Source organism: Coenobita brevimanus, chromosome 71 (assembly GCF_032717465.1).
Source record: "Coenobita brevimanus isolate Jiangsu-jjx chromosome 71, ASM3271746v2, whole genome shotgun sequence".
In the NCBI taxonomy this organism is placed as follows: Eukaryota; Metazoa; Arthropoda; class Malacostraca; order Decapoda; family Coenobitidae; genus Coenobita; species Coenobita brevimanus.
In genome coordinates, this window is record NC_137024.1 from 26,624,360 (window position 1) to 26,651,503 (window position 27,144).

Consider the following 27,144-nt stretch of genomic DNA (forward strand, 5'->3'; position numbering starts at 1 on the left):
TCCCGTAAGAACCATGATAAAGAGCAGTAAATTCTACTTATGTTCATTTGCAGTGTATAAGCCTTTGGGAGCATTTTCTGTTGATAAAAAGTTGGAGGAACAGACTGTTTTGGTAAAGTCGAAAGCGCTCGGAGGTGTAATCTCACTTTGTCGGCCAATTACTCGAAAACTATTGGACGTATCGATTTCCTGTAAGAACCATGATAAAGAGCAGTAAATTCTACGTATGTACAAGACATAACAATGTAATATCTATGATAAGAATTCGTTGTTACGGAGGCGGGAATACTGCCTATGCTGTGCGCACATCACGAAAGTGACATATGGATGTGAGTTACCAGTCGTTTTTGGTGATTTACTCGAAAACTATGAAGCATACCGAAACCATTTTTAGGTCATTAGAAAGCTCGTGAAATTCTGCATAATATTATGCAATAAAAACATAACATGTGCAAGAAAAGTTCAGTATTAGAGTTCCTTGAATTTTTTCAAAAATGGCTTTCAGTTTTTGGCTATTTCCTCGAAAACTACGAATCATATCACAATCGGATTTGTCTCTTTGGAAAGCTGATTAAATTCTCTATCAAAACTTCTAATAACATTTTCCTGTATGATGGAAAACATTCGAATGGTGAGGTTGGAAAGTGAACGTGATGTAGCGAAATGGTTATTCACGGCCGCCTAATGTTGTTTTATTCGTGTTTTTCTGTTTTTTTTGTGGATGCTTATCAGCTAGAACAAACATCAATGAATAAGATGATGTAGGTTTCATGGCAGTATATTGGTGTTTGGGTGGTGAAAATAAGGAGAGAATACGTGTTATTTGCCACGCGCAGGCAGCCGGGCCGGGCGGCCTCGCAGAAAAAATCATGCGCCGGAAAACTTACTGAAACTTATCTTGCGCGAGAGGGTTAATGATCTCTTATCTGTCAACCACAATCCCATTCACTCATATGCAGATGATTCAACACTACATAGTTCATTCATACTCAGACACCCATTTACAAAGTCCAATATCTCTATCTCTCAACTCAGTACAGCCATCTCCATAAATCAAGATCTATCTGCGATCTGTGAATGGGGACAAAACAACCTTGTCTCTTTTAATGCTAGTAAAACTAAATATATACAGTTTATTAATAGACAGATACTGCCAGATTCGTACATTACCTTCAGTGCTATTTATATTCCCATCTCCAAAAGTATTGAAATTCTTGGCGTCTCACTTAACAATGCCCTCAGCTAGACCTCTCATGTCAGATTACTTGCTAAAACTGCCTCAAAGAAACTTGGATTATTGTACAGAGTCCGTAACTTCTTCGCTGATGAGCAGTTAGCCATAATTTATTAGAGTCATGTGCGCTCTCAGCTTGAATATTGCTCACCCTTGTGGAATGGTTGTGGAGAGGTTGCATTAAAACAACTAGACAAAATTCAGAACAAAGCTGAAACTACCTCCCCTGCAAGTAAGAAGGAATGTTGCCTCCCTTGCATTATTTTAGATATTTTTTTGGCAAATGCTCAGACGAAGTTGCGTCCATGGTGCCATCTCTCCATGCCTTCCCTCATGCTACACGGGCATCTGGTAGCGCTCATGACTGAAATGTCACTCAGCCATATTGCAGAACTTCTGCCTATCAGAATTCTTTCATTCCCCGAACTGCATCTCTCTGGAACTCGTGTCCCCAGAGTTGTTTCCCTCCAAATTTTAACCGACAGCTGTTCAAGTCTGTTACAGATATTTTATGAACAGAGGACACCAGTAATCTGGTGTAAGGATTATTTTTTTAATTGATTTGTTTTTCCTTCCTCTGTTCTGTTATTTAAAAAAATATATATATATATTATTATTCAAATTTAAATCACTATGGGAGATGATACGTGGTAATGAGGGAAAACAAAATCGTGGGCGCTGTAACCAGGATGGATCGCTAACACAAAACTGCCTCTCACTGTGAGCATATTATTGCTCTTTAATTATCAAATATTTCAGCAAGACAGAGCTCCCAGCAGCTTACCATCAAGAAAAGGACAGTTTACTGATGGATAAAAGATACAGTGGCAGAACACAGAAAAGCCCCTCATTGCATACCACCAAGACAAATTATTGCATGTTCCCAAGAACCATCCTTAACTACCTGTGTTGCTATCAAGAAGCAAATTAATCTGCCAGTATACAGTGAAGTTAGTGAAACCAGAGCAATTGTAAGGGGAAAATTGGTCATTTTTAATTACATGATGAGGGTGGGGAAGGCAGCAGGTGTGTCAGGGTTGACTGCCGAAATGTTGAAGGCCTCAGGCGATATAGGGGTGAGTTTAGTCACTGACCTGATAAATAAGATTATTTATGAGTGTGTTGTCCCAGATGATTGGCTGAAGAGTGTAATTGTAAATGTGTATAAAGGGAAGGGTGATGCCCTGGAAAGAGGAAATTATAGGGGTATAAAGCTATTAGATCAGATAATGAAGGTAGTGGAGAGAGTTTTAGAAGGTATGATTAGAGAAAGAGTGCATATTGATGAGATGCAGTTTGGGTTCATGCCAGGTAGGGGGACCACTGATGCCATATTCATTGTTCGACAGCTTCAGGAAAAATATATTGGTAGGAGAAGGGATCTTTATTTTGTTTTTGTTGATTTGGAAAAGGCCTTTGACAGAGTCCCTAGAGAGGTGGTGAAGTGAGCAATGAGAAAGCTTGGCTTGGAGGAGTGGCTGGTTAGGGTGGTTATGGCCATTTATGTGGGTGCTCACACCCAGGTGAGAGTGAATGGAGATTTGAGTGATGAGTTTTCCGTGAATGTTGGTGTGCATCAAGGGTCAGTCTTGAGTCCCATGTTGTTTATCATGGTACTTGAAGCCATTTCACGTGACTTTAGAAACGGACTCCCGTGGGAGTTGTTGTATGCTGATGATTTGGTGTTGATTGCAGAGAATGAAAGGGAGGCGGAGGAAAGGTTTAGGAAGTGGAGAGATGGTATGGGGCAAAAGGGTTTAAGGGTAAATGCAGATAAAACAAAAGTGATATCTAGGGTTGGTGGCGGTACTGTCAAAGACGAGGGAGAGTGGCCATGTGCAGTTTGCAACAAGGGTGTGGGAAGTAATTCCATCTTGTGCAGTGTGTGTGATAAATGGGTGCATAAGAGATGTAGTGGTATCAGAGGAAGACTGCGTGATAATGCTGATTTTATGTGTACGGCGTGCCGGGGTGAGCAGGTGGAGATTGTCAGACGTGAAAGGATTTAACTTGCTGGTGAATCTCTCGAGTGTGTGGAAGAGTTTTGTTATTTGGGAGACATGCTGTCTGCTGGAGGTGGGGCTGGAGCTAGCTCTGTGGCTAGGGTGAGAAGTGGTTGGAAGAAGTTCAGGGAGCTCTTGCCTCTCCTGACATTGAGAGGGCTCTCCCTACGTGCTAAGGGGTCTTTGTATGCAGCATGTGTTGGGAGTGTAATGCTGTATGGCAGTGAGACCTGGGCAGTGAAGGAGGAAGATATTCGCCGGCTCAGACGTACAGAAATGACAATGATTAGGTGGATGTGCAATGCGTCCCTGCGTCCAAGGCCTGGAGGGGCTGGGTTTACAATGGAAGAATTGAGAGGTAGGATGGGACTGGAGTGTATTGGTGTTGTGATGAGGAGAGGTAGATTGAGGTGGTTTGGACATGTGGAGAGGATGGAGGATGATAATTGGGTGAGGAAGGTGAGAAGTGTTAATATTGGGGGTGGGGTTATGAGGGGTAGACCGAGAGAGACATGGGACGAGGTCATTAAGTGTGACCTTAGGGTTAAGGGACTGAACAGGGAGGCTGCAATGGATCGTGCAGCGTGGAGAGCCGCCATTAGGTGACCAAGGCCGACACATGCAAGCATGTTGGAGCCTTTAAAAATGAAAACGAAAACGAAATTCCAACATGTAATAAAATGTACGGCAGTTTCATAAAAGAACAAAAAAGGAAGAGGTTGATAGTCAAAAGCAAGAGTGTAACAATGAAGAGGACTAAACACAAAGAGGATTGTAGTTAAAAAAAATGGGGGGGTGGGAGGATTCGTGACAAAGGCCGAAACACTTCCACTCCCACTCATAGCATGGTAATGACTGAATCTAATGGAAGGCCTGGCGTGCAGTGTTGCCAAAGGAAAAATTAAAGAAATCACCTAGATTAGTTTCGAAGGCAGTAAAAATCTGCCAGACTGAGGGGGGGGAGAGAAAAAAAAAAAAAAAGACAAGGCTTAAAGAAAAAAAGCCTGATAAATGTAAAAATTTAAATTCATACCAGCTAGATTATTAAAACCTCTAAATTTAGTGGAAAAATTGCTTCACTGGTAACACTGCTGGCATGAGTGGTGATGACGGGTGAAAATGTGCCAGATGTCACTTTTTTAAAATTATTGGTTGATAAAAAAAAAAAAAAAAAAAAAAAAAGCTAAATTTAACTGATATTTATGTAAGATTAGTTTTTTGCACCATAAATAATGTTTGCAGGGCAGGCAAAGATTGTTTCCATCACCTAACTCCCAATTAAGTGAATGTTGCCAGACCCAGGGAGATTTGTCTGAAACATAAAGAAAGCGAGTCATCACTTATGTAAGAAATTGTGCACTGCTTACACTGCCACTCATGTTCTAGGCTGTACACTAGAAGCCATTCTTCATAAAGGAAAACACTTGGCAAAGTTGAGGGGCGTAACATGCGAACGTGATAATCTAAACACAACAAGAGATGTGGCTAGACTGACATCGAACGCATGTCATACAGTGTGTTCACAGACTACAGTCCCACCCGGGCCTACCAGAAGTCACCTAGAAATAGCCCAACTCACCATTTATTCCTGCCCACAGATCTCCAGTGTAGCCCTGGTGGGTAGGCAAAACCGATGCTAACCTTGGTAACTGTGTTCTGAGTCACCCCTTTATAGGGTAACAGTTCATAAGGGATGCACGATGAGTCCCATTTAACAGACATTGTAGGTTATAGCTCAATAAATGCTGGGTGGGTTCAGAGGCATTTGAAAGGGCCATGTGATGTGCCCCATTTAACAAATGCTATTCAGTATAGCTGACAAACTGTTTGGTGGGTTTCATGGCGTTTGTAAAATATGATATACGCTATATTGGGGTTTATTTACAGCGAGGGTTTACTGTGGTGCAGCGTGTGAGGGTTTACTGTGGTGCAGAGTGTGATATCAAACTATGTGATAACTTTTTGTGTGAAATACTAAAATTTGTGACTAGGAAATCATGCTGCCCATGTGTACATAGTGTCTGCCAGTCAGCTGTCAGCCAAGATGCCATCCAGCATTCATATTCACTGAGATTGTCTGCCTTTTTTCTTTTCCAGTATGTGTGTGAATCCGGATGATGTGTCCGGATTGACTCCATCAGATACGTTTATGTGAAGCTACAGGATGTGGTGAATGTTTTTGGCGTATCTGATAGAGCCAGGATTCCAGGGGCTTGAATGATGAGTGAATGGAAGTGTGGCCCATTGGATTGGGCAAAGTTGGGCTCTCTGGACACTGATGCTCCTCACCCTGCCTTAGGATGGGAAAGGAGGTCCAGATGATGATGATGATGACGTGTGTGAAAGAGCACTGAAACACCACTGCTATCGTCAAGCAACAGCGCAAGTGTTTAATAAATAGTGCAATGTGCAACATTAAGTGAAGTGATAACATTTTTTATGTGAAATACTGTAATCTGTGACTTGGAAATCATGTCTGGCAAGGATGCTAACCCAAGTTGAAAGCATGGTGCTACTGAAGGAGCTGAGGGATACTCTATTATTATTTTTTTTTTTATAATAGGTTGCATGGTCATAGGCCCCCTCCCTATTCCCAATGAATCTATGTCATACTGACCTTGCTATAAAATAAATCACTACATGGTGGGTTATCACTTGACATAACCTCATCGTTTAGCAAATTGTGACTCTATTAACTGGCAATAATCGCAACCTGTAAACCACATGCCCTGTACCCTTTGGTGCTGGCAGAACAAGCTGGCTACCACAGCCTTTCAGTAATAAATAGGTCCATCACCCTCCCACCACACAAGAGCGAGATGGCAGTTAAAGGGCCATATGTCCATAATGTCACCCTGGGCTATAAGGCCAACCACCCTGACCTGATGCTGAAAAGGGTGACAGCAACTCCCCAGTCTTTCTAGCAAGGGTGCATATATTATGACTCAAAAGTCAACCTGGGCCAGGAATGTGGATGCTGGGCATCTTCAACATTCACAAAATACCAAAACATGCAGAAATGATATTTTACCCATTCCAGCCAAATGATGCTTTTATTTCATTTTTGCTACACTCAAAGGCTTTTATTCAGCTTACAAAAGACCTCTTATGAATAAATGGTTGAAGGAAGCTGTTCTCAAACCCATATTATTATCAGACATCTTTCCTAAGCTAAATGAAATAATCTGATAGCAGAGATTAAAACACAAAAGACACACCATAGTGAAGGGATTAAGCACATCAAATCCCAAAGTATATAATGCACACAAGGATATACAAAGTGCATGGGTAAACATGATTTATTACACAATAAGAAAATTAATTCACATTGTGTGACAGTCATGAACAACATCTTTTATTTCTTTAGAATGATAAGCATTTTACCATTACTATACTTACTGGTAATTTTTTCATTTTTTCTGTTTTGCAGACTACTGAAACTACAGAGGTTAAGGCAAATAAAATAAAATCTACTTTCACACCAAAACTGTCCAGCTATATTGAACAAAGAAATAACAATTATTGTGGTAATTGCTGTAGGTGCAAAAGTATAGCTAGTCAGTCTGAATTCATTACAGTACAATACTAAAATAAAATTTCCATAAACATGATGCAGCTGAATGATAAAATAATTCTGTACTACTTGATTCACTTGTGCTGTAATACAGTATCAAGGAAAAAACAATGAATGTTCAATCACAACATAAAGCTAAGAACAGTTTAAGACCAATTATTTCCTAACTATATGCAGCCAAGATATAAGATTATGTTACTGGTGGTAGGTGGTGGCACCCATCATCCACTCACTTGATGTAATGCTGCCTACTTCTTACTTAGTCTTTATCATTCTTTTTCTGTGCCTGCCCTCCTCTCTTCCTGTTTCTCCCATCTTTCCTGTCACTTCTTATTACTCTTCTTTCCTTTCAGGTGGCTTTACATTGAGTGACAAGCCTAATGGTTTCCTGCAAGCCAAAAAACCATTTACAAAGCTGGGTGGTAACCACATAACCAAACCATACGTGCTCCCTACGTGTCAACAAGTGAGTTGGTGGAGGGTTAGTGCCCCCCCCCTTAAAACAAATAACTCAAAGTCAAATGGCCACACCTTATGGGATTATGGCATCTGGCAATAGATAGATAGACAGATATTACTGCCAATTCAATGACTGAAAAATTAGTATAAATTTTCAAGCATAAAATAGAAGTAACAGGAGCAGATGATGATGATGATGATGATCATACTGTACTGTACAAAGGCTGAGTTTATATTCATAAGCCACTTTTTAACACCAGTGCTACCAGGCAGTTCATTCCAAGTAGGGTGCATCATTTATTTTAGTCTTTTTTACATTTACTGTGGGCTCACTACCATTATCCTTGCACTGTTTACTCTGGTGGGTGGCTTCCCTCAGCAAGTCTGCCCACACAGCCCCACTTGGTCCCTTGCCCCACCGAGCCACAGATGCTCTCACCAGCATTGCCACCCTTGGCTCAGCCAAGAGTGTAGTGCAAGTTCTGGCCATGTCTGGATATCCGAGGGCAGACTCTGCTGGGTTGCAAGGTAACCAGTTTGTGCCTTCGGCAGTATAGTATGGTTCCAGCAAGAGTGCTTCTTTCTGTAGGGCACCTAGAAGTGCGGACAGAAGAGCTGGGTGAGCACATGTCATGCCTAACATGAGAAATGGGGGCAATGAGCACAATTTGCATAATATTATTTTATACTGCTTATTTTGGGGACAGTGCAGAATTCCCTCAACCCAAGCTGCCACTTTGGCTCCTATGCTGCTTTTAATGTCATTGTCATCTGCCCCAACAATTTCAGCAAGTAGGGAGAGTCCTTCTGGTTGAAGGGCTATCTGGGCAATACTTTCCTGTAGATGATTATTGCCCAATGTGGCAGCAGCCTCCAAAATCAGTCTAATCCCTAATTTCTTTCTTATACCCAAGTACTTTGTCCCTCTTATTTGAGAGAAAAGCAACTTGGAGGATGCCTCCTGCTGTGCAACTTGATGGGTGAGTGTGGTGGTGGCTGCACAGCCCAGCACAGAGCGAGCCACTTGTTGCACATGCTGTTTTACATTCTCCTCCAGCAGTTGATTCTTCAGTAGTAGTAAAAGGAGTGTGCTGCGGGCATCTTGTAACTGTAAGAGTGTCTGGCCCCAGTGAGACTGCTGAGACGTGTGTACCAGAGCTACCTTAATGCTTCCATTATGGCGAAGACGGCAAGAAACTCTCTCGCAGTACCTACCCCATGACACTGCTCTGTCCACACCTTCTGTAGTCCAAGTGCCTCGGCAGGCAGCTCCTGGCAACAGCTCTAAGCTAAAATAAAGTAAGTTCTTCACCACCTCCTGCCATCCTACATCTTCCTTCATCTTTACATCCAAAATCACTCTGGTAAGCATAACTATGATCTCATTCCATTCATGTTTATACTGGAACAATCTGCAGATGCCATTCTTTCAATGCAGCACTTATTAATCACATAGGAATACTAGAACTTAATGACAAACATCTTGACTTGGATCCATCCACTATGAATACTTCCTTGAGGCTTAGCCCTTGTTCCAATATTTTCATGGGCAACTTCCTTCTCCACTCAGAAATAAGACTGCCAACTGCAATCACCTGAACAAAAGAAGAAGGGGAACTGCTTCAATGTTCTGTCACCTGGAGAAAACTCTACTCCTTACTTAAAACCCTTCAATATTTAAGAATCAGCACAGAATGCAACTCACACAGCATCTAATCTGCTCTTGCAGTAATGTTCCCCCTCACACCACAAAACACTCACCTCATGCAATTCCCTTTCACAATACAGACAAACCTTTAACACAGTCTCAACAAAAGATCTCAGGGATTACTCGGCTGAAGAGGCTAGATTGCCGCAGTCCACTGGCTGCACCTCAAAATGAGTTTGAGGCTACAAGACCAATAAAACAACCTGACACCCTCACTCAACACTCCAGCACCACACAAAACAACCGCTACAGTAGCCCTTTAAATATGGAAATCCAATATTAGTTTCTTAATGCTATCACCAAACAATTTTATTTAGTTTAGGAGAGAGTTTACTAACCTGTCTACTACTAAGGCACTCTTCTATGCAGAGTAAAATAACTGTCAGAAAAAAAAAAATAGAGGGAGACAAACTGGTGAGAGCCTACCTGACAGTGACAGAGAAAAGAATTAAATGTGCGAAGGAGTTTGGTGCAATGAAGGCCCTATTACAAAACAGAAATATGACTGGCAACCACAAGAGGTTAGCATGAAGGATTTTTAGTATCCATATAACATATGGGTAAGAGACTTGAGTGACATGAAAAAAAGAAGTCCTCAGTCAGGACACTGGAGATGGGGTTATTGAGAAACGTGTGTGGTGTGCAGAGCGGATAAGAAATAATGCAATTTGTGACAGAGATTGAATAAGGAAGTTTGTGGACACTAAACCTGAAATGCTTAGATGATATAGCCATATGGGGAGAATGGGTACAAACATGGTGGTGAAAAGGGTATATGTGAGTGAGTTTGAAGGTGGAAGGAGGCACTGTAAGCCAATAAAATGGTGGACAGATTTTGTACATGAGAAATCAGGAATGCAAGGTATGGATCTTGATCAGGCTTGGATAATGAAAAGGACTCAAGCTGGCTGGATGAATTATGTATGGATAGAGTTATTGTACATGACATGTAAAAAGGACATATATATATGTGGGCATGGTTATGTCTGGAAGGTGGAATCAGGAATTGAGGGGTTTGAATAGTGAGTGTATGAGCATGTGGCCTATTTCCTTGGCTAAGTTGCTTATTAGGTCTCTCTATTATGTTTTTCTTTCTTCCTGTTTTCTACACCCCCACCTCACACCTCTGAGAGTGGGAAAAAGAAGTGGGATGATGATGATCACCATATCAATGGGGTTACAGTAAATATTATTATTCCCTTGTACAAAGGAAAAGGGGAAAAAGAAGTGTGTGGTAATCATAGGGGCATTTGTCTTCTTAGTATAATAGGAAAAGTGTATGGTAGGATACTTATTGACAGAGTTAGAGAAAGAACAGAGGAATTAGTTGGAGAAGAACAGGGAGGCTTTAGGAAGGGAAGAGAGTGTGTAGATCAGATATTCATTCTTAGATCTTTAGTGGAAAAGTTTCTAGAAAGGGAAAGAAGCTGTATGCGGCTTTCATGGATTTGGAGAAAGCATATGACTGGGTGGATACACAAGGATTGTGGAAAGTATTAAGATTATATGGAGCAGATGGAAAGTTGTTGAATGCTGTGAAGAGTATGTATGATGGTGCTAAGGCTGCAGTGCGTGTGGATGGTGAACTAAGTGAATTTTTCTCTTTAGAGGTTGGGTTGAAACAGGAATGTGTCATGTCTCCATGGTTGTTCAATCTGTTCATGGACGGGGTAATAAAGGAGGTACAAGGTAGGGTAGTGGATGCTGGAGTGGCCCTGGTGAGAGAGGATAGTGTTTGGAAATTCCCTGTACTGTTGTTTGCAGATGATTCTATGTTGTTGAGTGAAGACGAAGGGGAGCTGCAAGGCTTGGTGGATGAGTTTGGGAGAGTGTGTAAGAAACGGAATCTAAAGGTGAATGTAGGGAAGAGTAAAGTGATGATCTCTGAGAGAGGTGAAGTCAGTTAATGTACAGCGAGGATGGATGGTGAAGAATTGGAAAATGTGAGTACGTTTAAGTACTTGGGTAGTGTGATGAGTAAGGATGGAGGTTTGGAGGGTGAAGTGCTTGAAAGGGTACAGCAGGGAAGAAAGGTTGCTGGTTCATTGAAAGCAGCGTTAAGAAACAGAGAAGTGAGCATGGAAGTGAAAAAGATATTACATGACAGTATTGTGATACCAACTCTAACATATGGAAGTGAAGCTTGGACGTTGTTGGAAGGACACAAGTCAAGAGTGAGAGCAGTGGAAACGAGTTATTTAAGAGGAGCCTGTGGAGCCACATGGAGAGACAGGCTGACGAATGAGGATATAAAGGAGCATTGTGGGGTGGATGTGGATGTGATAGGAAGTGTTATGAGGAGCACACTGAGGTGGTTTGGTCATGTGGAGAGTATGGAGGGTGAAAGACTGACGAAGAGAGTGTATGTGAGTGAGGTGGAGGGAGGAAGAGGGAGGGGGAGGCCGAGGATGAGATGGAGGGATGGGGTGGAAAGGTATATGAGAGAGGGGGGTGTGAGTTGGCAGCAGGGCAGTGAAATGGCGGAGGACAGGACGACGTGAAGGCGATTTGTTTGTGGTCACCCCAAATGGGATTGAGGCATCTGGCAACAGATAGATAGATAGATAGATTTCTTGCTTTCTGTGAAAAGGGCCACACTGAAGAAATCTGTGCATAAATATCTCACAAAAAGAATCATGGTATTTCAGGGTCTCACTGCCAGTAAACACAAATAAATACAATAATCTTATACAGTTAGTCATTTTTTAAGTTGCTTCATAATCAAATTGGTGGTACAATTAGCTATCTCATGTTCCTCCTAAACTTGCTGATATTTCATTATAAAGTTGCTCTGAACCCAGAAATGTATTTTGTTTTCCTTTTGCCCCTCTACCATGAATCAAAAGCACATCCTACATAAAGCAGCATTTAGTGGGTGCATATCCTAGACCTTAACCTGTAACCTGTCCCAACTTTCCAGTTGTGTACAAAATCTATCATCAGTTTTCAAACAACACCAAAACTAGTTTTAATCCCTTGACACAAAAGAGAACATAATGAAGTATGACTATGCTTAACATGTCAATATCTCCCACAGTTTAGTCATAATTCAGTTAAGTTCCACATTTTCTTCTTCTTCTTCTTCTAAAAAAAAAAAAAAAAAAAAAAAAAAAAAAAAAAAAATGAAGTGTCTATTTTCATCATAAAACTTGGACCAGGGGTGTTGCAGTACTGTCAAAGAAGAGGGAGAGTGGCCATGTGCAAGTGCAATTTGCCACAAGGGTGTGGGAAGTAATTCCATTTTGTGCAGTGTTTGTGATATGTGAGTGCATAACATATGTAGTGGTATTAGAAGTAGACTGTGAGATAATGCTGATTTTACATGTGTGGCGTGTCAGCAAGAGCAGGTAGAGGTAATAAGGCGTGAAAGGACTGAACATCCTAGTGAGTCTCTTGAGTGTGTGGAAGAGTTTTATTATTTGGGAGACATGTTATGTGCTGGAGGTGGGGCAGGAGCTAGCTCTGTGGCTAGGGTGAGAAGTGGTTGGAAGAAGTTCAGGGATCTGTTGCCTCTCCTGGACTGAGAGGGCTCTCCCTATGTGCTAAGGGATCTATGGATGCAGCATGTGTTAGGAGTGTAATACTGCATGGTAGTGAGACCTGGGCAGGCTCAAATGTACAGAAATGACAATGATTAGGTGGATGTGTAGTGCGTCCCTGCATGCAAGGCCTGGGGGAGCTGGGTTTACAATGGATGAGTTGAGAGGTAGGATGGGACTGGAATGTATTGGTGTTGTGATGAGGAGAGGTAGATTGAGGTGATTTGGGCATGTGGACAGGATGGGGGATGACAGTTGGGTGCAGAAAGTGAGAAGTATTAATATAATATTGGGAGTGGGGTTGTGAGGGGTAGACCGAAAAAGACATGGGACGAGGTCATTAAGTGTGACCTCAGGGTTAAGGGACTGAATAGAGAGGCTGCCATAGATTGAGCAGCATGGAGAGCTGCCATTCGGTGACTAAGGTTGATGCATGCAAGCATGTTAGAGCCTTCAAAAACGAAAGGAAACAAAACCAGATAATGAAGGTAATGGAGAGAGTCTTGGAAGATTCGATAAGGGAAAGAGTGAATGCTGATAAGATGTGCAGTTTGGGATTATGCCAGGCAAAGGGACCACTGTTGCAATATTCACAGTCCAACACTTTCAGGAAATTTATAGGAATGAAGAAGGTACTGTACTTGTTTTTGTTGGTTTGGAGAAGGACTTTGACAGTTTCTAGGGAGGTTGTGAAGTAGGTAATGGGAAAATCGCAGATCGAGGAGTGGATGGTTAGAGGTTATAGCAATGTATGAGGGTACTCACACCCAAAGGAGAGTGAATGAAGATTTGAGTGATGAATTTTCTGTGAATGTTGGCAATGGCATGCATCGGGGGTCAGTCTTGAGCCCCTTATTTTTTATCACGGTGCTTGATGCACTCTCACATGACTTCAGAAATGGACTTCCATGGGTAATGTATGCTGATGACTTGGTACTGATGGCAGAAAATGAAAGGGAGGTGGAGGAGAGATTTAGGAAGTGGACAGAGGGAACAGTGTAGAAGGGTTTGAGAAAAAATGCTGATAAAACAAGAGTACAGTAATCCCGCATTTTTTGCGGATTTTTTGTCTACGGTTTTGCTCTCTCGCGGATTTTCTTAGCATTAATAAGTTCAACAAAAATATCCTTGAATATACAGAAAACAAAAAATTTGAAATTCCCGCAGCTTCCAATTGTAGCGCGGTAAACTCATGCCACCCTCTGTCCCTTTCCCGCGGCCCCTCTGCCAGTGTTACCATATCTAGCATAATTTTATTCTTTTAGCATAATTTTGATCAATTTTTCGAGTCTGGAATATTTTTTAGCATATTAGAAGTTTTAGAATCATTCTAGCATAATTTAGAATGGAATGGAATATTTCTGGAATAATTTTATAAAAGCTACAAATCAGAGAGAGAGAGAGAGAGACGAATAAGGTAAGATGTTTGAATAGTTGGTTACTTTCAGTTTGGGCTTGGTGGGGTTGGATTAGGTTAGGTTAGGTTAGGTTAGGTTGGATTAGGTTAGGTTAGGTTCGGTTTGGTTCAGTTAGGTTAGGTTAGGATAAGTTTGAGCTTTGTACTTAACCCATGAAACCTAGGTTATTCCGATGGATTTTGGTATGATTCATTCGATTTTCAGCTTCATTTCAGTCGGAAATGACCATTTTCTGTGTTTCCCCCCCTCCCTATAACCCAGGATTCCCCAAAGATCCCCCATTATTGCAGGGGGATGGGGGGGGGGTCATATCTCAAAATCCGACGGAAATGATGCTCAAAATCTAATGAATCACATCAAAATCCATCAGAAAAACGTAAGTTTCGTGGGAAAAAGCAGTATGGGCAGAAAACCGATATTTATCCTCTTACTGTATGTAGGTTCATTTTAATATTTTCATAGTAAACAATACATAATTAATATGTTGCACGAATATGTATAGAATTTTATCATTTAGCTTCAAGTTAGCATAATTCATTTTTTACTTGGAACAAATCTGCTCAATCTAGCATAATTTTTTCATTGCCCTAGCATAATTTCGTTGTTTGGATATGGCAACACTGCTCCATGCCCCGCATTCCTCAGTCCACGCCTGACTGCCTTACATGTCTGGTGTGCTTGTAACTGCACTATGATATGAGCCTCTTGCCTCCCACTTGCTTTCCACATGGCCCCAGGATGTAAGCCAGCCTCACCAAAGGCTAATAATACAATTAGTAAGAACTCCAAAGTGACAAAACGATCAAGAAAAGTTATGACCTTAGCAGAGAAAATTGTGTTACTGGACAAGCTAAGAAATGACCGTGCGAGTGTTTGCTATCACCAGTTAATGCATCTTTTTATTTTGTACTGTTTTGTGAATAAATGTGTAGATAATTGTGCATTACAGTACGGTGTTTACGTTTTTCCTTCATAATGGAGTATGTGCTTTCAATCTTGTAAGAAGGTATTTCGGGATGAGTATGGAGGTTTCGGGACAATTCGCAGTCACAACAAACACAAAACAATTCGCCTTCATTAATGAAGATAGCTATGGGTGACGCTAGAATATAATTCAAAGGCGACTACAGCGAGGAAGAAACAAGTTATTTATTGACTAAAGGTGCAACTAATAAATAATATCCAGAACCTACGCTACTGAACATAGACTTTGCTGGATCCCCCTGAAATATAGTTATTAAAGTATTGATTACGGGAGACAGACCCCCCTACCCCCCTGGGGGTAGGGGGGTCTGTCAAGAATACTCCCCCAGTATCCCTGCTTGTCGTAAAAGGCGACTAAAAGGGTTGGCGGAGGGTTAGTGCCCCTCCCCGGAAAACAACTAACTAAAAAAACAAACAATAAGCCTCGGACAAGGACTGACCAAACGTTGACGACCAAGGACCGGACAAAGGACATTGCAATTGGAACGTGGAATGTAAGAGGAGCAAATGATGAGGTGAAAGAGAGAGAGATTGTCCAGGTGCTTGAGGATGCGAAAGTGGATGTATGTGGAATAACTGAAACAAAATGGGGAGGAGAAAGTGTGAGAGAATGGGAGTACGGATGGGGTATATGTGCAGGAGTAGGTGGGAATGAGAGGGCAAAGGAAGGAGTGTGTATAGTTGTGAGTAAAAGATGGAAGAGGAGTATAAGACAGTATGGATCAGTTGGATCAAGGATTGTGTGGGTAAAGTTGAAAGTTGGAATACAAATGTGGGCGATTGTGTGTGTGTATGCGCCAACGCAAGATCGTGCTAGAAGAGTGAGAGAAGAGTTCTGGACAAATGTAGAAGTATGCATGGAAAAGTTTGGAAGGAATGATAGAGTGTTTTTGATTGGTGATATGAATGGTAAAGTTGGGAATGTGAAGGTGGATGGAATAGTTGGTGAGTGGGGTGTGCCTGCTGAGATAGATGAGAATGGGAGTGCGTTAGTGGACATTTGTGCTGGGAGGGGGTTGGTGATAGCCAATACCCTCTTCAGGCATAAAATGATCCACAGGTATACATGGCGAGTGATGAGAAGGGTGGGTGGTGAATTGAGTGAAAGGAAGGCAATGATTGATTATGTGTGTGTGGATGAAAGGATACGAAGATGTATATTGGATGCAAGAGTTTATAGAGGTTGGGGGAGTGGACTTTCTGACCACTACTTGGTGGTGGCCAGAGTTAAAGTTCAAGTAAGATGGAGGAACAGAAGAAGGGAAAGACGAGAGGAAGGAGTAGTTGCAAGGAGAGTGGAAAGGTTACAAGAGGATGAGAAAAAGGCAGAGTATAAGAGAGAAGTGGAGGAACGATTGGGCAAATATGAGTTAGAGCAGATGGGGGACGTGGAAGGTGTGTGTAGAATATTTACAGAAGAAACATGTGCAGCATGTGATGTGGTGTGTGGAAGGAAGAGAAGACGGAGGGGGGTGCAAGGAACAGCGTGGTGGACTGAAGAGGTGAAACGGGCTGTGGCACAAAAGAAGAAAGCATACAATGAATGGATGAGAAATAGGGACGTGGAAGAAGTTGAGAGGCGGAAGAGAGAGTTATATGTAGAAAGGAAGAGAGAGGTGAAAAGATTAGTAAGAGAGAGTATGAAGAGAGTGGATGAAGAATTTGGAAGGAATTTGAGTGTAAAGTGGAGGGACTGTAAGAAAATGTTCTGGAAAGAGGTGAAAAGAGTAAGACAGGGTGGAAGTGAAGTTAGCAGGGGAGTGAAAGATAAAAATGGTAGATTACTAGTGGAGAAGGGAGAAAAAGTGAGCAGATGGAGAGAACACTTTAAGGAATTGTTGAACGTGGAGGATGGAAGTAATGCAAGTATAAGTGGCTGGGGAATGGCTGGGAGAAGGAGGGAGGTGAGAAGACAGGAAGAAATCAGTAGGATAGAAGTTGTGGAAGCAATGAAGAAAGTTAAATCAGGGAAAGCCCCAGGAATTGATGGAGTGTGTGGTGAAATGTTGAAGCATGGGGGAGAGATAGTAGCAGAATGGATGTGGAAGATGTGCAGATTGGCCTGGGAGGAAGGTAGAGTCCCGGAGGATTGGAAGTCAGGTATAATTATTCCCTTGTACAAAGGAAAAGGGGAAAAACAAGTGTGTGGTAATCATAGGGGCATTTGTCTTCTTAGTATAATAGGAAAAGTGTATGGTAGGATACTTATTGACAGAGTTAGAGAAAGAACAGAGAAATTAGTTGGAGAAGAACAGGGAGGCTTTAGGAAGGGAAGAGGTTGTGTAGATCAGATATTCATTCTCAGATCTTTAGTGGAAAAGTTTCTAGAGAAGGGAAAGAAGTTGTATGCGGCTTTCATGGATTTGGAGAAAGCATATGACAGGGTGGATAGACTAGGATTGTGGAAAGTGTTAAGAATATATGGAATAGATGGGAAGCTGTTGAATGCTGTGAAGAGTATGTACGATGGTGCGAAGGCTGCAGTGCGTGTGGATGGTGAACTAAGTGAATTTTTCTCTTTGAAAGTTGGGTTGAAACAGGGATGTGTCATGTCTCCATGGTTGTTCAATCTGTACATGGATGGGGTAATAAAAGAGGTACAAGGTAGGGTAGTGGATGTTGGAGTGGCCCTGGTGAGAGAGGATAGTGTTTGGAAACTCCCTGTACTGTTGTTTGCAGATGATACCGTGTTGTTGAGTGAAGACGAAGGAGAGCTGCAAGGCTTGGTGGATGAGTTTGAGAGTGTGTGTAGGAAACGGAATCTAAAGGTGAATGTAGGGAAAAGTAAAGTGATGGTCTTTGAGAGAGGTGAAGTCAGTGAATGTACAGCGAGGTTGGATGGTGAGGAATTGGAAAATGTGAGTACGTTTAAGTATTTGGGTAGTGTGATGAGTAAGGATGGAGGTTTGGAGGGTGAAGTGCTTGAAAGGGTACAGCAGGGAAGAAAGGTTGCTGGTTCTTTGAAAGCAGTGATAAGAAACAGGGAAGTGAGCATGGAAGTGAAAAAGTTACTACATGACAGTATTGTGATACCAACTCTAACGTACGGAAGTGAAGCGTGGACGTTGTTGGAAGGACACAAGTCAAGAGTGAGAGCCGTGGAAATGAGTTATTTAAGAGGAGCCTGTGGAGTCACATGGAGAGACAGGCTGACGAATGAGGATATAAAGGAGCGTTGTGGTGTTGATGTGGATGTGATAGGAAGCGTTATGAGGAACACACTGAGGTGGTTTGGCCATGTGGAGAGGATGGAGGGTGAAAGACTGACAAAGAGAGTGTATGTGAGTGAGGTGGAGGGGGAAAGAGGGAGGGGGAGGCCGAGGATGAGATGGAGAGATGGGGTGGAGAGGTATATGAGAGAGGGGGGTGTGAGTTGGGAGCAGGGGAGTGAAATGGCGGGGGACAGGGTGACTTGGAGGCGATTTGTTTGTGGCCACCCCAAACGGGATTGAGGCGTCTGGCAATAGATAGATAGATAGATAGATTACGGTAATTAATAATAAGTATATTGATAAAAGTATTGATTAGTATATTTATAGAATGGCGGGGAATCGTCCAGGGTGCGAATTGTTCTGAAGGGGAATCGTCCATGTTTTGACGGGGAATTGTCTGACGGCGAATTGTCTCGCAATCAGTATGGACATGGACTGTGTGATGGGCAGCATGGTGGATAAGATTCAATTGTTAATGGAATATTCGCGAAATTGACTTTTCGCGGGGGTTACAAGAACGTAACTACCGCGAAATATGCGGGATTACTGTAATGATATCTAGGACTGGTGGCAGTATTGTCAAAGCAGAGGGAGTGGGCCATGTGCAGTTTGCCACAAAGGTGTGGTAACTCACACCATGCAGTGTTTGTGGTGAGTGCATAAGAGATGTAGCGGCATTAGAGGTTAGACTGCAAAATAAAGCTCATTTTGTGTGTGCAGTGTGCGAAGGAGAGAACGTACAGATTGTGAGGTGTTAAAGTAATGATGTTGCTGGAGAGTTTCCTGACTAAGAGGTCTGCTCAGAAAGTATACAACCTTAGGCTCTAAAAAAATAAACAGCTAACCTGTTGAGCTAGGACAATAATCCTCCCTCAAAGTAGGCCCCTTCTGACTTAATACACATAGCCCAGCATTCTTTTCACTGCCTGAAACATTTTCAAAGTCGGTTTTCGGCATCTCCTGCAGGTCCTTCGTTGCATTCATCAAGAGCTCTCCTCTCATCTCAAATCGGGAACCCTTCAGTGGAGTTTTGATCTTGGGGAATAAGCTTAGTCGCGCGGAACCATGTCTAGTGAGTAGGGAGCCTACTGAACCTGCATGATATTGTGCATGGCAAAAAATTCCTGAATCTGTTGAGAAGAATGGGCAGGGGCATTGTCATGGTACAGCTTCTAACTTGCTGGACTGCGACACTAAGGCGACAAAGAATGCTGAGGTGGTAATGTTTGTTGACAGTCTGATCTTTTGGTGTGTTTTCGTGATGAACAACACCACGATAAAAAAAACACACACACACACACACACACACACACACACACACACAAAAACTGTCAACATGCGAGTGCATTTCACCTTGCTGTGTTCCTGTCATGCTTTTTTGGCCAAGGTGACCCTGCATGCTTCCAGTGGGACGATTGTCCTTTGGTTTCTGGGCCATACCTGTACACCCATGTCTCATCTCCAGTGAGACAGTCTGGATCGCCATTTGCACATTCCATGTCTTGAACAACATTCATCTGAGAGAAGTGACCACGATGAATACAACGAAGCACCTGCAGGAGATACCGAAACCTAACTTTGAAAAATGTTTCAGGCAGTGGAAAGAATGCTGGCATATGTGTGTCAAGTCAGAAGGGGCTTACATTGAAGGGGATTGGTGTCCTAGCTCAACAGGTCAGTTATATATTTTTTAGAGCCTAAGGTCGGATACTTTCTGGACAGACCTCGTATGTGGAGGAGTTCTGCTACTTGGGGGGGCATGTTATGCGCTGGAGGTGGGGCTGGGGTTAGAGTAAGGAGTTGCTGGAGGAAGTTCAGGGAGCTCTTGACCCTCCTGATAATGAGAAGGCTCTCCGTCCATGCTATGAGGTCACTGTATGCAACAGGAGTTCAGAGTTTAATGCTGTAGGGTAGTGGAACCTAGGCAGTAAAAGAAGAGAATATTCAAAGGCTCAAATGTACATAAATGATAATGATTAGATGGGTGTGTAGTGCTTCCTTGAATGAGAGGCCTAGGGGGGTTAGGGTTGTGACTGAAGAGTTGAGAGGAAGGATGAGACTTCAACATACAGTAGAAGTCCGATTTTTCGGCATCTATGAGACCAGGCAAGTGCTGAAAAATCAAAATTGCCGAATTATCAAAAACCCTACCCACTCAGTACCTTATATGTTTCGGTGAACACTATCATCACTACTCATATCATTACAAATGTGTTTGGAGAGAGTACTGTATACTGTTTGATACTGTACAATACTGTAATGAATACAGTACTATACATGAATATGAAAAATAAAGAAATCAGTGAACATACTGTATATAAATGTAATGGTACAGTAGGCCTACAAGTTCACATGCACTTAACTTATAGTAGGTTCCTTATTTACATATGTACAATAGAAGGAGTTGATTGGAGTCTGCTACTGCTGGAAGAAGTCCCCAGCAGTAGAGGGGACAAAAAAAATCGGAAAATCTGCCGAACGATCAGAGATTTTCGTAAATGGGACTATTTCTCAAAACTGCCGAAATGTTAGATTTGCCGGGGAACTGGATGCCGAAGAATTGGACTTTTACTGTATTTATGTTGTGATAAGGAGCGGCAGGCTGAGGTGGTTCGAGCATATTGCAAGGAGTGATGACAATAGGAACGTGAGAAGTGTAAACACTGAGGGTAGGGTTGGGATAGGCTGACCAAAAAAGGCCTGGGGCGAGGACACAGTCTGACCTCAGAGATGGAGGACTGAATAGGAAGACTGCCAGAGACCAAACGGTGTGGACTGCCACCATTAGGTGGCCAAGTTCAACATGTACAGGTCATGGTCATAAAAAAATTTTCAGCACCCTTATGGTACGATACATTATGCCACACCACATGAGGCATTCTGAATCAACTCCTGAATTACAGTGCGTGGTTGGTATCTCTGGCCCTGTGTTGCTGGTGTGTGTTAATTTGTCTGCTAATGATGAAATCCAGTGGGAGAGAGAGAGAGGTACAGGGGTACCAACCACACCACGTATTCACGCCATCTGTAACAGTGAAGTGGTGTTGAAAAATTTTTGAGAGGGTGTACAAGCATGATGGTGTCTTTATAAACAAAATAAAATGATCACAAGATTTTTTTTTTTTTTTTTTTTTTTTTTTTTTTAGCATGATGAGATGAAAGACCACACATGTATTTTTATAATATTTAAATGCCAAATTTTAGGGTGGACCCCCCCTGGGACAGTATGGTCAACGTGAATGTCTCAAGACTGAAATGTCAGGAGGACTGCATTAATTATTTACAGTATGTGATCGGTGAAAGATGCAGAGTGAGGAAGTCTGTGGACACTAGAATCAAAGAGAGTGTACTGAGAAAGTATGGTAATGTGGACAGAATGGATGACAAAAGAGTGGTGAAAAGGTATATCTGAGTGAATTTGAAGGAGGGAGGAGTTGAGGTAGGCCAAGGAGAAGGTGGAGCGATATGGTTGATGAGTGTGTGAGGAAAAGAGGTTTGGAAGTCGGTGAGGCTAGGGGACTGACAAGGGATGGAGCTGGCTGGATGAATATTGTGAGGAGATGCACATGATCAGGGATTTGGCTCTCTTTTTTAACGTGACAGCATCCGAACTGACTCTATCGGATGTGTTAATATGAAGCTACAGAATATGGTGAATGTTTTTGGAGTGTCAGATACAGTCAGGATTCCGGTGGCATGAATGGTGAGTGAATGGAAGCGTGGCCTGTTGGACTGGGCAAATCTGGGCTGTCTGGACATTGCTACTCACCCTACCCTAGGGTGGGAAAGGAGGTCTGGATGATGACGATGATGATGATGTACAATATATATATATATATATATATAGATAGATAGATAGATATATACAGTAATCCCTCTACTATCCGACGTGATAGAGCCAAAGGCATGTCCGGAAAGTGGTCCCATCCAGATAGTGGGCCCCAGCCTCCTGGACCTGAACATAAGGACCCTAACCCAGCTTGACTTTGAAAGCTGCCTAAATAACTCCCTACCAAACATGCACAGCACTTATTTAAACCTATTTAAGACCCTATTCACACCAATAATGGACATAAAGCATGAAATAAATGAAAAGGAACCAAAGAATGAGGAATCAGAAGTGACTGTACCTCACCCACGGTACTTACAGCACGTCTGTGGCTGCCTTCTCTAAGGCTTTGGCAGTGGTGAAAATGCTCCTGAAGCACATACAGTAATCCAGTGTTGTGCTGCACTTACAGTAATTCATTGCACTGTGAGTTATAATTGTTTAACATTGAACATTCTGTTAACTGCACCACGCCAGTTTCAACCGGCAGTTTGCACTCCACAGTTAATCCTTTGCACTCTAAATTCTAATTTCTTAACACTGCAGAACACTGTAAATTCCCATGTGGTCTAGTGGCAAGGTATTACAGTTTATTCACTGTTTATTAACAAAAAACGAGCACATGTGCCATCCACTGTGATAAGCATCTACTCGCGATATCGAAATTAGGCATAAACTGTTGGTGAGGGGGAAGCAGGGTTGCCAGTTCGCAACTTGGCCACATTACCAAACTCCTCAATTTTCATTACCAAATTTAACTTTTCATTACCAAATTCGTAAAGCTAGCATTTATTCTTCATTAATTATACAAGTGGAAATACATGTAATCACTCTCCTTATAATTAACCCCTAAAACGCGGATCGTCGCGTTTGTGACGCTCGGCCAAAAGGACAGGACGGCGGGTCGTCGCGTTTGCGATTTTAGTAAATTTTGAATAACCGCGGGCAAGCAGGCTCCAGCTGGTATTGTCTATCAGTACCACCACCCTCTAGCTACAACTAGCATACTTTACCTTTGTACTACTGACCTCAGTTGTTGCCAAATATCACGTTTTCCCCCCGTCCCCCCCCCACCACGGCCCGGCCAGCCAGGCTGTGATACATGGCAGCGCTCTGAGCGCTCAGAACTGTAAATCTGCGATCTCCTCTCACAAGCAGTTTATGCTACTAGGAAACGCTTGTTTCCCCAGTTGTAACACTAGCTTTTTTTCTCACGGTTTGCCTCTGTTTAGCATCAGTTTACTGCAGGCTTTCAAAGTGAGATTATGGCGAGTTCTAGCTCTTCCCAGTCAGTGCAAGCAGCCGACAGGAACGAGAATAAAGTGGCGGACGTAAGGCAGAATAAAAAGCGCGCCGTGGTGATCTTTTGGGAAGTAATATGATTGAAAATAATGTAGTATACATGTTTTTAGCTGTGAAAATGGAAATGTTTGTTGAGTGACGGGAAGACCGCCGCCACAGTGCATGTCGGCCGTACGCTCCGTTGATTTTAGCCTTATTTTCAGTGCTTATTGTACAAATACGGATTCCTAACTACCTTTACGTTGTAGTATAAAGTTTACTGTGACAGAATGAGGCTGTGGTAGAGGGGAAACCGGGTTGCTGGAGGTGTGAAAGTGAAGATTTGGTTACCCAACTTTGCAAGTCTCCACAAGTCCTTGGGTAGTCCACGAAGGCTCAACACCTGTCTTTGGAGAAAGCTGAATGTAAGTACTATCTGCCATACCAAGTATAATGTTCTAGGGTTAATCTCTGATTTTTGGCGAATATTTTCCTACAGGTACTCAGACCGCGATACAACCCCGTCACTCGGGGGGGATCGACTGTACACAGCCGCGTTTTAGGGGTTAACAGCATGTTGATTATTTTCATGCTATGTAGGCTAGCAGATTAATCAGAGAGAGAAAACAATCCACAATCTCCATCCTGTGCATCCTCATACATGTGAAAAATCTGTTTGGTAATGCATTATCCTGATTCATTACCAAACAAATTTTTCATTACCAAATTGGCCGACATTTAGTAATGAAAAATACCAAATGGCAACCCTGACAAGGGAGGGGGGAGGGGGGAGGAAGGAAGGGATGAAGGGGCTGTAGTGTAAACACCTGTTCAGCGCTGCGCGGCAATTTCAAATTATGGGTGGGAAAAAATTTGGATTTTGAGGGGATTTTTTTTTCTTTACTTGGCCATTTTTGGGTTCCGAAGGTCCAGGCCCACAATGTCCGGTAAGTGGGGTGTCTGGAAAGTTGGCGTCCAGATAGTATGGGGATTACTGTATATACATTAGAGCTGGGCACTTCTGCACACCACAAATTCTGCAACTGCGGAAGTGTGATTTTATTTGTGGATTTGCATTTGTGATAAATTCTACACAAATTAGAATTTTTGGAAATGCAAATCAGCCTGCAAACATCTACATGGTCTAGCCTGGCAAGCGATGTCTAGGTGAGTTGCTGGCTCACTGGCGTAGCCAGTCACTTCCACACCATTCCCATATATATGATAAATACTGTATATATACAAGTCACCTTAGGTATGACGTACGCCCTCTCAAAAATTTTTCAGTACCCCTTGCTCCGATACCCTACGCAACGATCACTGGTACAGACGATGTGAATACGTGGTGTGGTTGGTACCCCTGTACCTCTCTCCCTCCCCCGCTGGATTTCATCATTAGCAGAAGAATTAACACACACCAACAACACAGGGCCAGGGATACCAACCACGCATCATAATTCAGGAGTTGATTCAGAATGCCTCGTGTGGTGTGGCATAATGTATCGTGCCGTAAGGGTGCCGAAAATTTTTTTATAACCAGTACAATAGCATATTTCATAATTATCGTACATTTTGTTCGATAATTTTACGACTCCTTCAAAAAGAAATATAAAGAGAGAGAGAGAGAGAGGGGGGCTGAAGATCAGATTCATCTCTTTTTGATGTTCACTGGCTTCACACCATGCTCTCAGGAAAGGAATGAAAATGGGTATAAGCCAAGGGGTGGGGGGCAACATTTGTAATCGTGATTAAATAATAAAGTAAAACATCATCATAACAAGTCATATTCTACTTTACACTGGAGGGTTCCTCACTACATTACCTTAATGATATACTGTATGTGCTTTCAGGGGAATGGGTAAGAAAAAGAATATAAGGATAAAAGCTACCAAAGATGTTTTTTCCCCCAATAAATAAAGAAAAATATACAGCCTAATTCTTGATCAATTTATTTTCCAGATTCTTAGATGATACTATGCATGCTACTGATGTAAACTACATCGATACTGAAAAGACTTGTTTAGCATACAAGCCAATTACAAGATGGAAAGTGCAAAGATGTGCTACAAAGCACCCCAGTCCACCTAGAATATGACCTTCAGTCTAAATTTCAAATTCAGACTCATAGCATTGCTAATGCCAGTATTTCAATCTCAAAAAAAATCATTAAGCAGATTAACAACAGATTAAACAAGAAACATAAATGAAACTGAACACAATTTTACCATTTACCTTACCAGACAACCACTCTTCCCCATGCGGTATCGATACTGATAGAAAGACAGATAGACAGATAGATAGCTATACTATATGTTGGAGTTGTCTCAGTTGTTGGAGGAGTCTGAGTGTGACTAAGGTGTCAGGACTGAGGAAGTAAGTGCCTAGGAACAGAAGTGGACTGTGTGTCAACTTGTTAAGTTGAGCTGTGAAGTGTAATACTTTAATTCATTTATATACAACAGTGAAGGATTTACTCATGTACTTAAGTAAAAACAGTCTAATATACTCCATCCATCCATCCATCATTCAATCCTATGTCACCCCATGAGGAGCACAGGAGCCCAGGGCTAGGCAAGTTGGTTCTGACATTTAAGATGAGAGTGACCAGCCTCACTCATCCCTGAGTGGCATTATGTGACCAATAAACCCCAACCACCCCTTGGATATAAACCTACACAGGCTCAATCCAACTGGAGCACCTAAACCCCTTATGGGCTGGCAACATATCAATTATATGACTATGTGGGGCAGCATATTTTCGGAAAAATAAAGTATCAATGAATACGCCTAAACATGCATAAATCGATGAAAATGGATGAAAAACGAAGGCAAGAGGTGTTACATGCATGGTAATACGTCTCTGCTGGCTGTGGGAGGGAGGAGTGAGGGAGGAGTGCGGGCAGGCAGCTTATCACCAGGCACACCTGAGGTGAGGCTAGCAAACCATTCACTCATTTACTTTTTCTTCACCACTGAACACTACTGTATATTTATCATTCATGCATTCTTTACACTATTCATTGTCTTCAAAATCTTATGCATGTGTTTTCTATTTTAGCTGAACACTTATAACAATAAAAGTTACATACATATATACTATTTTACTTGAACAATTATAATGCTACAACTTATATATGTATATTCTACAGTATTTTACTTGTTTCAAGGCTTGGGAGAGCAGAGGGGAGGACAACAAGTGACAAGGATGCCTTATCAACTAATTTCACCGATAAATTGGGACCGAAAATGGCCGGACGTTACGTAACAACGTCTACCTGTTAGGGGTTAATTACCTACTAAACCACCAGGCGCCGTAATTTGGTTATATGATTACCACCCAGCGTAGTAAATGGTTTCCTGGTGTACAGGAAACCATTTGGGTTGTCACTCAGTGTAGAGTAACCCACAGGGAGAAGGAAGAGGAAAAAATGAAGGAAAGGAAGACAGATGAGGAAGTGTAAAGTCAACCCGCAGGCAGAAGAAAGAGGAAAGAATGAAGGAAAGAAAGACAGAAGAGGAAGGAAAAGGGACAGGAAAGGGTAGACACCCATAGCAGCACTACATCACGTGAGTGGATGGTGAGTGCCCGCACCTCTAATATACTAATTACAGTATAATAAATGAAATACATATTACAGTTTTACTATAATTAGAGTTTTACATATCCCATTCATTACTTTAGACAATTTCCAAACATAATAAAGTCTCCTATTGTTAGAATAGAGTAAATAAAAATATAATTGTAGTGGAAGACTAACCAGATGATTTTTAACCCTTTAAGAAAAATATCCTAAACTTAATACTAGAAGCGGTGCCAAGGCACAGTAAACCTGTCCCCAAGAGTCATTTTGGTGCTGATGTAAAAACACAACAGGATATTAGGTCAAAGAAGTCACAAATCAA

At 42.1% G+C, this 27,144-nt stretch overlaps 1 protein-coding gene across 2 annotated transcripts in view; it reads right to left on the reverse strand.

Moving 5' to 3' along the window:
- The window catches only part of Ufm1 (Ubiquitin-fold modifier 1), a 162,731-nt gene that overhangs the window by 72,555 nt on the left and 63,032 nt on the right, over positions 1–27,144 (reverse strand). Inside the window, exon 3 of one of the 2 annotated variants that reach the window (XM_080277948.1) lies at positions 6,674–8,865. The exons of the other annotated variant lie outside the window; for it this stretch is intronic. Within the exon in view, the coding sequence (XP_080134074.1) occupies positions 7,545–8,642 (1,098 nt within the window). The 5' untranslated portion in view covers positions 8,643–8,865 and the 3' untranslated portion in view covers positions 6,674–7,544. Of the gene's footprint in view, positions 1–6,673; positions 8,866–27,144 lie in introns of those variants that run through there. 2 annotated transcript variants of the gene reach the window in all.